At 37.9% G+C, this 17,213-nt stretch overlaps 1 protein-coding gene across 4 annotated transcripts in view; it reads right to left on the reverse strand.

Moving 5' to 3' along the window:
- Positions 1-17,213, reverse strand: part of ZFHX4 (zinc finger homeobox 4) — a 149,153-nt gene that overhangs the window by 4,211 nt on the left and 127,729 nt on the right. For all 4 annotated transcript variants that reach the window (XM_021550550.3, XM_021550548.3, XM_021550545.3 and 1 more), the window contains exons 6-9: positions 14,931-15,064; positions 14,574-14,774; positions 12,028-12,145; positions 5,809-11,205 (exon numbers count right to left, since the gene is read on the reverse strand). In XM_021550550.3, the coding sequence (XP_021406225.1) occupies positions 5,809-11,205; positions 12,028-12,145; positions 14,574-14,774; positions 14,931-15,064 (5,850 nt within the window). The remainder of the gene's footprint in view (positions 1-5,808; positions 11,206-12,027; positions 12,146-14,573; positions 14,775-14,930; positions 15,065-17,213) is intronic.

Consider the following 17,213-nt stretch of genomic DNA (forward strand, 5'->3'; position numbering starts at 1 on the left):
ACAACAAAAATATGACTGTCATCAATGCACAAGGCAAAATATGTCTTGTAATATTCAGCATTTCCCACATGTTCTGGAATTACTTATGGCATGAATAAACAACTTTTTAAAATGGTTTTTAGTACATTTCTATGAGTCTTACAGTTTTAAATTAATAGGGTACAATCTTCAGCAAAATCAACAGCTCTCACTCACTTTGTAATCCTGATTTTACCAGCATGGGTGTCAAACATGAACCTCTGCCTATAGGACAGTCCTACAAAAGGCAGTGAAAGTCAACCCAGCTCCATTGGCAGGATCAGATTTATACCTGTAGACATAGTACTCTCCTTTTTTTTTTGCTCATTTTCTTCTGTAGGCTCAGTAGTAGATTATTAGAAAAGAAGCATTAAGCACCGTGAGAGTGCTTCCCTCTAATTGATACTTTAAGAGATCTCTACTTTGTTGTTCATTTTAACTAATTTTTATCATGCCTCTGGGATGATATAACCCACACATCCTTCACCTAAGAAACCTGGTAATTATGGTGCTCACTACAAGTAATTAGATCTCAAATAAAAAGGAATCTTTATCCAAATTGCTGGGGGGAAATGCAATAATAATAAAGATAGATGTTTAGGTAAGTAAATATCAACAGGAAATGACCATTCAAAAAACTAACAGCAATCAGGTCAATGCTATTCATTACTGGGACACCACACAGCTTACATTTTCATTTTTCAGAGTTGAGTTTTTCTTTACCACAACAATCAGGTCAATGCAGTCTTTGCTGGGAAATAAGCATAATAGCACTAAAGTACTTTAACAGAGGAACATTGCTGTTCTTGGTTTACTTGAAGCATGCAGGCATGACGTCCTCCATCTCATGAGAGAAAGCAACCTAAGGATGGACTGGTTCGGTCTGGAGGGTGCATACACACAAGAAGTATGCCTCATAATTTAATGGAAGAAATCTTTTCTGTTTCAAGTACCAGATATAGTGCAGTGGCTGGTAACAGTCTATTAAAAAGCAACTTCTGTGAGATGTATAGTCAGTCAGAAAATTAAATGATGGCACAGGGTAGAAAAGGCGACTGACTGTAAGAGGCTGTACATTACACCCATTGTCGTTTTTTCAGGCAAGTCAGTTTTCTAGAGAAAAGAGCACACAAAGTGCATCATGCACACAGAACTGTAAAAGTGAAGTTATGTCAGGAGCAGTCTACTAGTGCATGGATAAGAGAACAATAAATGCAGGCCCTGTAATGGAGGCTAGATAGGTATTAGCCACAAGGAAGCACTAATGGAGTGAACAAGAATAATGTTTAAATCATCAATATCCAGGTGCTTAGCGTTACTTAAGAATCAAGCAATTAGGATTCAAAAAGAATAATTATCAGATTTAACAAAGAGGCCATTTAATGTTTGTCACTGTGTCATTAGTCCTATTTAAACGCTAAGGAGTTAAAATGCATTGTGAGTGCGAATTAGATAGCACAGTGAAACAAGTCACAACAGCTATAATTAAAAAGTGGGTAATTGCTAGAATTAGTGCACAATAACATTGAAGATGCTATTACTTGCTCCTCTGTTTCCAACAGAAAGTAACTGGCAATTGTGTGCGGAGCCTGCTGAAAATATATGAAATTATAAATAGTGTAGATGGAAAACACATGCATGATACAGTTAATGTGAACTGTTGCCTCAGCTTTGTCATGGTTATTTGGGCTTGCCACCTACTTAGGATTTTTTCCAATTTCATTTTATTCTCAACCTCTTCAACTCTTGTACAATTTGACGTCTTCAGTCTAATCACAGGGAGGATGCCTAGATCAGGCAAGATCTACTCCATTTTCCAGATATTCTTTGGAATTTAGTTGAAATACACATATTCAGTGAAATATCCAGACAGATTGCTTTAGAACAGTGCAATCCACTTGTTTTATTGGAAGGTAAATGTGGAATGAGGGTTTCCAAAACTAAATTAAAAAACCTGATTAAACTAGTACTTGATTTACAGACATGAGATATAGAGTGGAAAATGCACTAATCATGAACAAACATTCTAATCCTGCTAATTATTTTAAAGTGACTATCAAAGAGGAGAGACTTCTCTTTTAGTTGGAGGAATTGGAGAGTTAAAAATATAAAAATGAAACTGCTACCAATGGGCCAAAAGCAAACAGAGAACAGAATTCAATGCACTAATGAAAGCCATTGCTGCTGAATCAAATTTCTCTCTTGATAAGATTTCAAAACCCACTAAGTACATATTACCCAGTGATGTGTGCATTCTTGGAAAAAGCTGCTGTGAATCTTCAAGGCAGCCCAGGCTTAAGTGATGTGCAAAGAACCTATGGTAATGATGATGACATTAAAAGGTTCATAGAACCAATATCAATAGCTAGAAGCAAGATGAAGCACTAGCTTTCTGCAAGGGATCATAGGCAAAACACAAAGCTAAGGAAAAAGAGAATGTGAATTTTAAGAACAGCTGAAAACAGCAGGTGAACTCTTCTATCTACAGTCACCTAGAAAATAAGAAGAAGCTTGAAGAACAAAGATGAGCTGGAACTAAAATTCTGTATGAATTAGAATTCCACCAGAAAACTCCTTATTGGGAATTATGCTGAGCAAACACTGCAGTAATTTTCAGACCTTGCTCAGCATTTGATACCCATAAGATGGTAAAATTACATTATCTAGAAAAACGTATCCCACAGGTGAGAGGATTGTGACACATAATCTCAGAACCACACAATAATTCTGACATTAAAACCTACTTGTTTAAGAACAAAATAATGGAATGTAAAGTTAATATATCCTTTTATTCAGAAATGAAGCTATCTTATTTTGCAAAATTTAATATTCACAAGTAATAATCTATTGTAAGCACTATATAAAGAAGATAAAATGAACTGTAGTTTGAATCATTTCATCTTTTGTGAATTAGTATTATTTTCATATGTTCCATTTCCAACCTTTTGTAAAAGCAAATACTGCATTTTAAAAAGCATAGTATTTTGCAGACTTTAGCTGGGTTTTCTGCATTTTGGAAATCCATAAAAAATACTGGATTGTCAAACATGAAAATAAAATCTCTTATAAACTTGTATTAACCAGTGAAACTAATCACTGCTACTTCTCTGTCTAGAATTAGGAAAGCAAAGCACAAAGGAGAATTTTAAGTATTATGTTTACAATTACATTTTAACAGTTCTTTGTCTGAGTAAACACATTCTTTCAACTTGAGGATCTAATTACTAGAGTTACTAATGTTAACATTGTCCCTTAAACAAAAATGTAGGACAATGAATGGGCTTTGCTACAGGAAAAACAGTTATCAACCCTGTAAGCATCAGTAAAAGCAAGTAAATACTTCAATATAAGGGATCCCAGAGAGGCTTCTTCTGAAGTACATTTTTGGGTTTGGGTCCTAGAGAGAAGAAATTACACACTTGCAGAGGAATTCACAAAAAGCAGACTTGAACTGGATGGGAGCTTCAGCAAATCCTTCATGAAAAGAATGATGCAGAGCAATTGTCCTGCTCGCAGAAAATATACACGCTGCAAGAAGAACCATAGCCAAGGAAAAGCTTGCTTGGAAGCTTGCTTCCAAAAAGATACTTAAATGATTCTTAGCATCAAATATGAATGTGAGCTATCAGACAGAGCAGGGTAGAGAAGAAAATAGAAATGGGTTAATTAGGTGCAGAAAATACTAGTGTTGAGCATATACTGGAGCACATCTAAGTACATTGCTGTTTTTCTATGATGAATGATTAAAATAATCTCTCTTACTTTTTTTCTTTCCACTTGCTATCACTGCTCCATTATGTATCATTAGGGAATGGAGATTTATGTATGCAAGTATTTTCCAGGCAACAAAAGGGGGATGTAGGGGCTGTTTAGCATATGGCAGAAGAGGAAGTTAACAACAACATTCTAGCAGCTGGTTTACACAGTGGGCTTTGCCCACAATGGGCTAATTAACCTTAAGAAAATGAAAGATGAAAGAGGGTAAAAATGAATCTCAATTGGCAGTGCACTGTGCATGATATCAAAGAAGAGGTGTTTGGTGGAAATTAGAAAATTTCAATATGGAATTGTTATGGAACAGTTGGCCTCTAATAATGCCTTTTGTATTATTAACAGGACAATTTACAGACTTTGAGGCTACACTAGTACCAGTGAGTTAAAGAGTATCAGGGAACATTTCCCAGAAACTGAGAGAAAACCTTATTTAAATTTAAAGAACAGTTGTGGACACTGTTTTGGCCTAGGCCAACTAGCCTCCTCCTAAATAACTTCTGAGAACAGCTTAGAGGGTGGGTCCATGGGTCCAAGACCATTCCCCAGACACACTTTGCATGGGAACTTCCTGGTATTGGACTAAAAGAATATATATCCAAGCAATTCTTTGAGCAAGACAGACAAATCCTCAGTTTTCTGAAGCCCTTTTTACCTGAAGGGCAACCTAGCCAAAGCTATTTAGCAAAGTTATATAGAGAAACCATTTCTATAATTTTAATAAACAACAACCAGCCATTTTAGGATCGGGACGCTGTATGCCATTAAGAAGGAAATACAGCAACTTTATATTTCCTTTATATGCAATCTCTGTGCCAATAACTGTTTGACAAAAGCCAGAGGGCACTCAGCCAGAGACTCCATTGTGGAAGGAAAGCCTCTCTGACCCAATGAAGAGAAAAACAAGATGCTTTGACCACCACTTAGAGAAACAATAACATGATCATCATCAATCAAAGGAGACCTGGGTAGTAGAGAAGACAATGCTACAGTCTCAGTAAGTCTAATAACACTGGTGATTAAGACTTAATTTTACTTGCCCAAGTGTGTTGCTTTCTAAAACAAAGTTCAGAGATCAACAGCAAGTGGGATTACTGGATAACATGAGGTGAGGTGTCTTAATTACCTTTCTAACTCTTCTGTGCACATATTTGATATGAATATGCAAAATTAGAAGATGACTGTCTGCAAGGAGAGCTTCAGTCTGCAAGGCTGCAGTCAAGTGAACCTAGAGTGCAAAACCAGAGCCTACTTCAAGAAACACATTAGGTTCATTCTTTGAGGACTAAAAAATTCCAGCTGCAGAAAACTCGGCTCCTTAACATCAGTGAAAAGAGGGAATGCTTTCCAACATGAGAAAAACCCAGAGTCAATGAGAGTCAAAAGTGTCAGTAAAACGAGCTAGGTGTTCTGTTAAAAGTACAAGCCCAGATGAAGAGGTACATGTCTGTAATGACTTTATAAACTGGAATTTGGATTACAATTGAAACTGCCTTAGTCAGAAATATAATAGAGGGTCCTGGGCAGCATTTATATGAAATATTTATTCTGTATTAAACAACAGATTGGAGTGATCTAAGGGATGAACCAATTTCCTGATGAACTGACAATGTGAGAATCTATTTTATGCTTAATGAGATATTACATTAAATATTTGCATACAAAAAATTACATACAAAATTCTAACCCATGTTGTGACTAAAGGAGTATCATTCAAAACAAGCAAATAAGTATAACAATTATATATTTTTATTGCTTTTGTTAGAAAAACCTAGTATTGGCTAAAACCATTTATCTTTTTTTTTTTTCTTTTTTTTTTTCTATTGGAAAAGTCAGATGTATCATCCAGGCTACATCATCATTAGAGAAATGCATTCAGTATACCCCATAGAAGTACTTATTAGCTATTCACACAAGTCTAACAAGCATGATATGAATGCATGATATCCTTTGTCTTAGAAGGGGATGGTGACTGTGCAAGATGATCAGATTAATAAAATCATCCCCTTATAGACTTACTGTTTGAACTTTGTGGAAATCCAGGTAAGGAGGATGGACCATTCATTCCAGGCAGAAGAACAGGAGGAAGGCCAGGGAGTCCTGGATAAGCTGCTGGCAAACTGATACCATGAAGAGAACTGCTGTCCATCATGCCTGGCTGCTGTACTGTTAATCCTAGCACATCAGTAGCCTTCTTTATGCGATCCAACTCTTGCTGTGCCATCAGCTGTCTAACCGTTGTAGGAGCTAAATAATCTTTCTCCCGGTCTAGCTGACTTCCCACAGTTTCTCTCACTTTTGTAATATGCTGTTTGGAAAAGATATGATCTCTTATGGACAAACGTGCAGAATATTTCACGCCACATAGAGAACATTCTGGCTTTGTCCCATCAGGTCCAGTCTGATTTATCATGAATGGCTTCCCTATGTTAATTTTGAATTTCTTTTCTTTAGCCCGGGCATTCTGAAACCAAACCTGAACCACACGCTTGGGCAGACCAATCTCATTCCCTAGCATTTCACATTCTTGCATGGTTGGAGTCCGGTAGTCACTAAAGCAAGCCTTGAGAACTTTAAGCTGAAGGTTACTCATTTGTGTTCGGAAACGTTTGTGGCCTGGCCGATCACTGTTTTTGGATTTAAAGGGATTGCTAGCTCCAAATGGGTTAGGTGAACTTGGATCAGCTATGCTTGAAGTTTCACTGCGGTCGGCATTATCATCAGGGTCATCAGTAATGTAGTAACTTTGGTCATGGTCGCCATCTTTTTCACTGAAGTGTATTGAAGGGCTTGTTAGGGAAAAGATAAATTTATCATCTGTATTCTCATTTGTAGGTGTAGTTGCTGCTTTTGGTAGTGTGTCGTTCACAAGCGGTTTTGGTTCTTTGGGGGGTGATGCAGGTTTTGCATCCCCTGAACTGCCAGTTGTGCTTTCCATTTCATTGTTTCCCTCATCCCCTGTTGTGGCATCACTAATTGCTGTATTAATTGATGAAGTTTCATCAAAGTCAGTCTTGTTTTGATCATATCCAGAGTCAGCAGGAGGGGCATTCAAATTTTCTATATCCTCACTAGACTCTGCTTTAAAAGAAGAAGGACTTAAAAGATTCTTCGGTGACATTTCTGCAGTTTTGCTAACAGGGGTCGATACAGTGGAGGCTAATTCATTTTCACTTGATAATTCAGTTTTTGTTAATGACAGTGATGGGTAATCAAAAAATATGTATTTTTGTGGACTTTCTCCTCCATCTTCATTTGATATCAAAGGACTTGGCGGCAAACTATAGCCAGCCTGTTTTCCTTCATTCCAATGTCGAGAGCGAATGTGACTTTCTAAAGCAGATTTTGCTTTAAACAGAGCTCGACAAAAAGGACATCTTTTGTGGGACTGGGCTGGACCAACTGCACGGAACTGTCCCTTTCTTTCCCGAGCTCTTGTGTTCTGAAACCAGACTTGTACAACTCTCTTTTTCAGTCCCACTTCACGTGCAATATGATCTAGCATCTTTCTGGTGGGATTGGAATCTAGCAGGTACTTTTCGTAGAGTATTTCCAGCTGCTCTGGAGTAATTGTAGTTCTTAAACGCTTATCACGATGTTGATCTTCTCCACTGTTTCCTCCCTCCTTCTCACTACAGTTATTGTCTTCTTTATCATCTAGTTTCCGTTTCAGGGAACCAGAAACTGTAGCAGGGTGTGCTGTATGCGATGAACCAGTTTGTGGTGGCATCTGAGCAAGAGAACTGTTAAGTAACTGTCCAGTCATCAAAGGATTATTTGGGTCAAATATCATGTAGGGCATATCCATTGGTCTTTCTAAAAACTGTGAGTGAAGAAATTGGTTTTGAGCTGCTAGGAAATGCATGTGCTGGTGCTCTTGCCAAAGTTCTAGAGTTGGAAAGGCAACTGTACACTGATCACACTGATACTGTAATAACTGAGGAGGTAGACTGTTCTGTAGAGAAGTCATTGAAATTGGCAAAGGGCTGGAAGGAACAGGTGTGTTTTGTGATGCAGAAGGAGGTCTCCCTACAATCTGGGATTGCTTTTGTTGCGGTGGTTGGGAGGCTGAGGGCTGAGGGTCAGAAGATGTTACTGGAGTAGACTGTACTGGTTTGATGCTTTGGGAAGTTGTATCTGTTTGCTTAGAAGCGGTTTCATTTTGTTTTGGCTTTTCTGTGGACTCTGGTTTAGGAGAAGCCTTCTCAGGTTCAGGTTTGGGTGATGGAATCAAAGGAGTACTAGAACCAGAGCCAGAGCTTGCTGCTGTGACTGTCAAGCTTTTTGATGAGTCATTTTGGCCAGAAACTGTACAGTTCTTATATACTGTTTGATCAGAGGCATCCATAGAGTCTTCAGTTTGGCTTTCATCTTGAGCATCATCATCTTCGTCTTTATAACACTGCTTCTTCTGGTGTGTAATTAAATCAAAGATCCTGGGAAAAACCACACTGCACTTTTTGCACTGATACTGCATGTTACTGGTTCGGATGTAACGCTCATTTGTCAGTTCCCTTTTCTCATTGTCTTTAGTTTCAGCTTGATTCTCGTAACTTTTGCGAGCTTTTTGTCGTGCATTTTGGAACCATACGACAATAACTCGAGTAGGTAAGTTAAGTACAGTTGAAAGCTGTTCTATTTCATCATCCTTTGGATAAGCATTTGTATCAAAGAAGTCTTGGAGGACACGAAGCTGGTAGTCAGTAAACCGAGTCCTGGATGACCTCTTGCTGAAAGAGGCATCAGACTTGTAGGGCTCTACAGCTGAAGGTTGGGGATCTATTCTGATATCTTCCAACACTGTTATAGGAGGATTGCTGAAATTATATGGTGAATCCTTATTTCTCTGTCGTTCTTTAAACAGCGTATTTCGAAACCAGTGCTTGATAACCTTCTGGGAAAGACCAGATTTCTCAGCCATTTCTTGAATCTGCTCTTCACTTGGAGAATTGTTAATATCAAAATAAGCCCGCAAGATTTTTAATTGGTCATCTGTGATTCTTGTACGTGGACGCTTGAACTGAGAGTGCCGCAGGAAATTGGGATCTAACCCCAGCTGCTGCTGGCAAAGCTGGGTAAGATCAGCAGATAAAGTATCCATTGGTGGCAGTTGGAGGGCAAGCTGAGGAGGCAGTGCAGGGTGTTGCACTGGCTGCATCATAATTGGAGGAAAAAGTGGGAGATCAAGTGAAACGGGAAGCTGGACTTGAGGTGGGGCTGATGGTGGTGGTGGTGGAGGAGGTGGAGGTGGTGGTGGAGGCGGTGGTGGTGGAGGTGTAGGTGGTGGGGCCTGCAAAGGTGTGGGAGCTGTGTTTTGAATTTTTCCAGGTCCAGCTGAAGAAGGCTGAGAAGGAGTTGGAGGAGGAGGAGGAGGAGGTGGCGGTGGAGGTGGTGGCGGAGGCGGTGGCGTTTCTGGAGAAGATGGAGAAATTGGATAAAGTTTGTCATATGCCTCCCTGTACTGTCGGGCAAATTTTTCTAATGCTCCATATGGAAAAAAATGTCCATGCACATGTTCTTGATGACTCTTCAAAATAAGAATGTTGGAAAAAAGCTTACTGCAGGTTCCACACTCCAGTTTGTCTGTGTTTTCACCATCCCCAGTCTTGCTTTTTTTCTGCACTTTCTGTCTGTTCTCATTGTATTGGATAACTAACTCAAACCCAAAGTTCTCTAGCAAAGCTTTGGCTGCATTTCCCCTTGCTCCAGAAGCTATTCTGGGTGGTGGGATGGATGGTTCTGAGGATTTTGGCTTCTTCATATCTTTGTTTTCTTTTAGTCCTTCATTCTCATTAGTAAATTCTTGCTTTGGCTTCTCATGTTTTTCAGAAACTTCTTCTGACTCCTTATATGATGACATATCCTTTATCAGCTGGCAGTCTGTACTTACTAAGGTATTTTGCTCTGCTTTCATCAGCTTACTACTTTGCTGCTGCTGCTTTTGGGACTGAAGTTGGGGTTGGGTGGACTGATACTGTTGTGCCTGTTGCTGCAGTATCTGTAGCTGGGTTTGGCCAACATGGTGCTGAGTTTGTATCTGCTGCTTCAAATCTTCAAGCAGTGATCCTGTCATACCAGCCATCCCAGGCATACCAAACGTGGCAGAACCAGGCAGACCCAGATCTGGGGTCAAGCTAAATTCTGTCCCAGGTATATAGAATGGGAAAAGGAACTGAGGCTGTTGAAATTGGAGCAGTGCTTCTGGTGTCATTGGAAAGTGAGGCAAAAAAGCTGGATTTAGAAATTGCGGTTGAAAGAATGCAGCTTGTTGTTGCAGTTCATGCTGTAGTTGCATTTGCAGTTGTGCTGGTGACTGGGGTGGGTGATGCGTAGGTTGAGCAGAAATTAATTCAGAAGCTTGCTTTTTATTTAATTCTTTGGCATCTAAATGTGTTTCTTTGCTGTTAACTGCTGGTAAGCTCACAGATTCTAGCATTCCTTGGCTGGGGCTATTCACATTCCCTGCAACACTATTACCACCACTCATATTACCACTTGGTTCTAGTTTTGCAGCCCTTGCCTTTGTCTGATGAAGCACAGATCTCATATGGATTTCCAATGTAGAACTTTGGCTATATGCAACATTGCAAATGCTGCACTTGTAGGGTTTGTTGTCAGTGCTGCTGTTGGTTTCTTGAGGGACAGGACTTGATGCTTCCTGCAAAACTTTTTTGAGTTTATGCAGATGGGATACTGAGTTATAGTGGACCAAGAGAATGTTCTTTTGAGTGAAAGACTCTTTACACACTGTACACTTGTATGGGCGAGATGGATCTAGAAATTTTTCCATAGTAAAATTTGGCCCTTTTCTAAAAGGTAAGGTCCGCTTTGGTTCCGAGCCCATATCATCTGGAATAGAGCTACTATCACTTCCTACAGGACTTGCTTTACCTTCCTGGTCCATCTCATAATCTCTTTCTATTTCCTGTTCTAGTGCATGATCGTCTTGTGCCATACTTTCACTTTCTCCCCACAGTTCACCATTGACAGGTAAAGATGCACACAGCTGCTGAAGTTCAGCTTCATTGAGTTCAGGGTGGCCTGCTTCCAAGTGTTTTTTTAAAGCCTGGAATGTACGGAAGCTACGTTGGCAAAGGCTACACATGGTAGCTGCCCGAATAGCATGGTACTGGGAATGTATCTGAAGCTTCTGCATAGTCTTAAAAGCCAAGCTACAATGGTTACAGCGGTACTTATAGACATGGCGGTCAGAGACAGACAGCTGTTGCTTCTTCTGCTGCTCATTTAGCTGGTCTGTCACAGAGTCAGTGGTCTTTACATCTTTACTGCTGCTCTTATTCCAATCTGGTGTTTCAGCAGATTCCTTAGGTGGCTTCTGTTCCTCAGTCTTAACTTCCATTCCAGTTTTTGATTCATCGATCCCAGGGGTACTTTTCTCATCCACAGGACTTTCACCTAGTTAGAGAAAGTGAAGTGTCTTTTACACAACTAGAAGAGAAAGCACACAGTATTCATTTTAATTTATTTTTTCATCAGAAATCAAGAAAGGCACCTGGTATGCCATGTGTCAGCTTAGCAAAATGTAACAACCTGTCCTTGTCCCAGAAAATAAAGTGGGCAGGACAAACAGGAGTTTAAAAAAAAAGGAATAAAACCCATACACAATGATCAGATTGGCAGTGGCATCTGGCCGAGTAGTGGCATAGGGCTTTTCTTCACCAGAAGGTAGGAGCTGATTGGTACAATAGCAGCATGAAACAAAAAAAGGAAATAAAGAATAGGAAAGAGGGAAAGAGTAGAAAAATGGGGACAACAGGTAGGACAGATGATTAGAAAGAGTATGATAGTAGTCAGAGAAGAGAGGAAGGAGCGTGCTGTGACAACTAGGAAAATTTCCCAGTGCATAATACAGTAAGTGTCCAGGATCAGAAACCTGCTACTGGAAATGAAGACAAAATCACTTACCCAACATTCCTGATTGATGGTGAAAGCGCCACTGTCTTTTGGGATTGGGTCTTATTTGCTAGTTAAACAAGGAGGATCTTGCCCTCTTTGTGGCATGGCACTGCTGTTTGATTTTACCTCCACCAAAAGCAAGGAGTCTGGCATACATGTACTTTCTACTAGCTCAGCCAAATTCAGACTCCTTGCTATTTTTTTTTTAATCTCTGTGGCTATAAGTAAGCCAGAAAAAGACTCCCTTTACTAAGTAACAATAGTTTTATTTCTAACTTACCAATACCTAGCTTTTACATGTCTGGGCTTTTTCTTGCATACCTGGATACTTCCCAGATCCCTCAGCTGTAATGGTTGCAGGTGTGTCACGTTCAGATTTCTCTGAAGCAGCTGCTGGCAATAGCATACTATTGGGCATCATGACATCTGGTACAGGAACCTTTGAAAACCAAGAATATGGTATTATTACAGAAGAAGTCCCACTATTTAATAGTATACAACAGTTTGAAATTATAATTCAAAAGATCCACCATATCTGGATGACTGTCAGAATCAAGATCTTTATTCAGTCCTTGATTATGATTTCTGAGAAATAATAATCCAGAGCATCTTGGTGGAGAATCAACTCAAAATAATCCACAACAAGGGGCTGCTATAGAACTACATGCATTCAATATTTAATTTGTCTCAGTATCACCACAAAGAAGGTTTTGCTGACTTTGCCAGGATAATTTGATTTATCAGAGGAATTCTCCTAGGGTATCCTCCAAAGACAGAGATCATGTTGAGATACGGTCACCAGTCAGTCTTTTCCTGAGGGCATTCCCACTTTTCTTCACCTGTATTTTTTTTACACAAATGGTGGACATTCCGTGATCTTTGAAAGAAAATGAAGTTTATTTCAGAAGGGAAGTAACAATTTATTTCTATTTAAAATTAGATTTTTTTCTCTTTCTTGACTTCAATTTCTTATGTATCATCATCAGATTGCTTTATCTGTTGAGTTACGCTTTCAAATTATAGACAGAAATCTTTGAAGGATGTACTTTTAATCTGGTAGTATTCAGTTTAGCTAAGTTGATATGAATATCAACTTGCTCAACATTTCATGTTTTTATTTTACTTTGATCTTTAAAACAAATTCATATCAGAAATATAGGATTGTCCTATTAAGACTTAGCAAGTTTAAGTTCAAGCTCCTTCACTGCCAGATTCTGTCTAAAGAATCTTGGGTAAATCAGTACAGATTGTGCTGCAGCTCCTCATCTCTAACAGAAGGATAGGACTTCCTTCATACAGAAGTAAAAAGATTATCCACAGAAGAGATTTTTGAATTGTAAATAAATAATGAAAGCTACATTCATTACGAGCTATGAGTAGAAATATCTTTTGTTCCTCTAACATTGGATGCATAAGAATATATATATATATATATACGTATATATATATATGTATATATATACATATATATACATATATATATATACGTATATATATATATATACACATACATAAATTGCCTCTTGAAAAAATCTAGACATTTAAAAAAAACCCACCTGGGTTTAGTAAATTTGTGATTTAAGCATGGCATTAATAGCATCCTCTTATAGGACTAATGATTTTGAGTTTACTTGGTAGGGAAGGTCTTTTAAAAGAACTTATGTAGAGAACAGTAAATGTCCCAGAAGAAAAAAAAAATTGCTATAAATAGTATTTACTTTTTTTGTCAGACGGTTCAGTTATGGACAGAGCATATTAGTGTAAGCAATGATGACAATTTCAATTATGAAGATTATGTTTTACAATCTTTTCTCTGGGAAACATTGAGGTTTTTCCCCTCTCAGAAACATTGGGACAACTCCCCAGCACCTGATGAGGAAAGATTTCAAAGTTGCGTCATTATCAGCATAGAGGGAATCAGGAAGAACTTGAGAAAAAAGCTAATGCTGGTCAATATGGAGGGGCAGATGTTTCCATATTTTACCATTTTCCTAAAAGGGTCTTTGAAAGTTGAATTTCTACTGCATTTTCCTTCCAGTGGGCCAAAATTACATGATCTGTCAGAGCTATAATTAGTAGAAAACCAAGGAAAAGAAAAGAAGTTTCCCAAGTATGTATTTACTCTCCAGCTCTAAGCACAAGGAACTCTAGACCTTCAGTTAAGAGGTCTCTTCTTTCTAATATTTTTAACACTTTAGTTGGGAATGAGGTGGTGGATTTGCAACCACACCTATACAAATGAAGGAATAATTTATGGATACAGAAGTAAATACTTAAGGAGCTGGATCACTGAGATTTCCAAGTACATTTCCATCTAAGAAGACAGGACAAGCAGAGCCAGTTTGTCTTAGGAAGCCTGTTTTCTAACTGAATTTATGTTGTATTAACATATAAGTACAAGACTTGATTGTGTTTTTACTGACATTGTTTTGAATGGATGTTTGAACTGCTGTTTTACAGTGAATTTCATATAATGTAATGCACAGTAGAGGTATACACAGGAATCCTTCTTCATTTGGGAACTACATTCTTCAGGGAGTTCCTGTTACTTTACAAACAGAAGTCACAATACCTCTGAGACCTGGATATTATTAGACCAAATTTTCAGCTATGCACTTAGTGATATGGACTAGTCTAACTTTTTCAAGGTTAATGTCAGTGAGAAACCAAAGGCTTTTTGCATCTGTGAAATCCACCTTCAGCCATTTTCCCAAGGGACAGCAGTCACTGGATGAGCTGACAAGAGAACCTGAGTCCTGACCCACTCCTCTCCTTAGGCTTCCTGAAAACTATGTCACAATAAATACATTGCCCACAAGGCCCAAGTATGTTTGTGTAACATGTGCATCAGTATTTGGAGCACTTACTGTCATGAGCAGTTTCTCCACACAGTCAGGGGACACACTGTGCAGATGGGTCAAATGAAGCTGGAGATGCATTTTGTTGCTGAGGACATCTTGGCAGAGGGGGCAGCAGATTACAGGTTGCATTGAATGCTGTGACAGGACATGCATCTGGATACGATTTGGGTCCCTACCATTGTAGTTACAATAAGGACATTGATAGAACTGAAAAAAAATCAAGTTAAGATGCAGGCTATTAGTCAATGTGCTTTTTATAACTTGCTGATATAGCTATTTTAACAGCATATCATTTCTGTTTCATTCTTGAGTTATTTCAAAAAGAGTTCTAGAATGCAATTAAATTGTTACATTTCCTTTTACCTGCTCATGACAAAATTTATTGTCCTCTGGAGGCTTTGATTTTTTAGCTGCACCATCCTCTTCTTTTGCCAGAAGAAGCTGTTGTGCCCCTACCACGGTGTTTGCTTTTGGTTCCTTCTCTGGTGTGACTATTCCTGTTTTGAAAACATAATTTTTGAGAACATGTTTTAAACTTAAAAATATCCTGGTTTACAAAGAGGCTCTGACTTCAAAGGTCTGTATTGTCTTTGAGGGTCTTTTTTTTGTTTGCTTACTTGTTTTTTAAACACTGAGAAAAAGTAAAGATGAATAAAACAAGTCTGGTAAGCACAAAGGTGAAAATACACTTTTATTCTTGATACTCTATAAATACATTTAAAAATGGACTCTTCTCTACTGTTTAGATAACCCTAGGTTGCCTTTAAAGATTAATCAATAATGTTCTTTCTTTAGCAGCTCAGTATGAATTTGTCTATTACATTAAAACAAATCAGCTTTTGCTTAAAAAGCCTGTTTTCCAAATAATTAATTTGCTGCTGTTTAATTACCCTCTCTCTTTTCTAAACTGTCTGAGCAATATTATTATTGTGCTGTTTTGATAAGTCCTGCCTGGTTACTATTCTGAAGCTAAATATAGCAAGGCTTTAAAAGAAATACTGTGGAGAATAGGATTTCAGAGCTAACTTAATATTAATTATATACAAAGATCAGTCATTTGGGATTGCTTTAGATGTTTACACTGTGAATTTTTATAGTCTGGCATTTGTGATCAAAACCAGAATATAATTGTTTACTATAGATAGTTGTACTATTAAGTATTAAATACTGTATTTAATATTATGCCTGAGCTAGCTATATAATGTGGCCCAGTCTTGCACACATCAAAGAAAAGAGTGCAATTCTAATTTCCCAGTCCATCAGAAAATTCTTTCCAGCGTCAATTTGCCAGATAATCTCTTCTGCTAGGCTGGATATTACAAGAGCATTGGGTAGGCATGTCACATACATCTCACGACAAACACAAAACCTCATTTACCAACCATTCCAATCTCATCATAGTGCGGCATCATCTGACCTTTTTTCTGCTGTTTATTATGAGTATTTCTAATTTTAACTTTCAATTTTCACCATCTTCCAGTCAATTTGCAACTAAATTATTTCCAGGGTGAGGACACTATCACTGGACACTGGGTGCAAATACATCTTGAAATGCAATGAAGCTAAACCATTGATTGCTATCAGACCCAACGTAAATATATAGTCCAGGGGTAATCTGATTGTATGCTGTGCATGAAGATTTATCTTGATTTTTTTCAATCCACATAAGGTTCATATAAATGAACAAATTGCACCTCATTGCACAATAACCTAGGATTAATTTAAAAATAAGGTCATGGACATTTTGGCAACAAAGTAAACAAGAACAAAGAAAACATAAACTCAAGAACTTTTTATCATTATTTTCATATGGACTTTATGCAATATTTGATCTTACAAGGACAACATTAAAGAGAAGCAAAATAAGAGAACAGTTTTCAAGGTAAACACCAAATCCTCATGGTAAAATAATAACTAATTGAACACTGAATCATACAGGGACATTTTCTGAAGGACACATAAAAAAACAAACAAGCATAAAACATATTTTATGACTTCCACCTTAATGGTGATTTCCCCACACATTGACTTTCATTCCTAAGTTGTTAATGATTTGTTTTGATGTAATTTAGCCTGGTAATTTTTGCATGTTCCAGCTCAAATTAAAGCTTATTCCTGCCGCATTTCCCGATTTATATATTCATCAGTACATCATCATACATTTATCATATGAACAAGTCCCCTTTTTCATGATATTTAATTCATCATCATTTGTTTATCAACTGAACAAGTCCCTTTTTGGAGGCCTCTGAATTTTTGCACTCTCAGGAACAGATCTCGGAGGCCTCTTTTAGACTGCTCAATCACTGTTGGGCCAACAATCCAAAGGAATGCTTAAAGGTAAAATTTAAGTAATGAAATCACATAAGGCACCATTTTATTACTCATTTTGCCTTATGACTACTAATAGAGTACTCTTTGACCTATCTGTATTTACATATTATTTAAGTATCTTAACTATGAGAATTATGGGAAGTAAAAAAGTAACATACTATATTAAGAGAGTCCCTCCATACCACTAGATTGTTCTCAAATGTTTGTTACAAAAATTACAAACCAAGTTCTCCTTCAAAATTTACTTGTGAAAATGCATCTGTGTTTTGGCAGTGACATTAAACTGCTAGTGAAATTTATCTTGAAGCGCAC

The sequence above is a fragment of the Lonchura striata genome, chromosome 1 (genome assembly GCF_046129695.1).
Source record: "Lonchura striata isolate bLonStr1 chromosome 1, bLonStr1.mat, whole genome shotgun sequence".
In the NCBI taxonomy this organism is placed as follows: domain Eukaryota; kingdom Metazoa; phylum Chordata; class Aves; order Passeriformes; family Estrildidae; genus Lonchura; species Lonchura striata.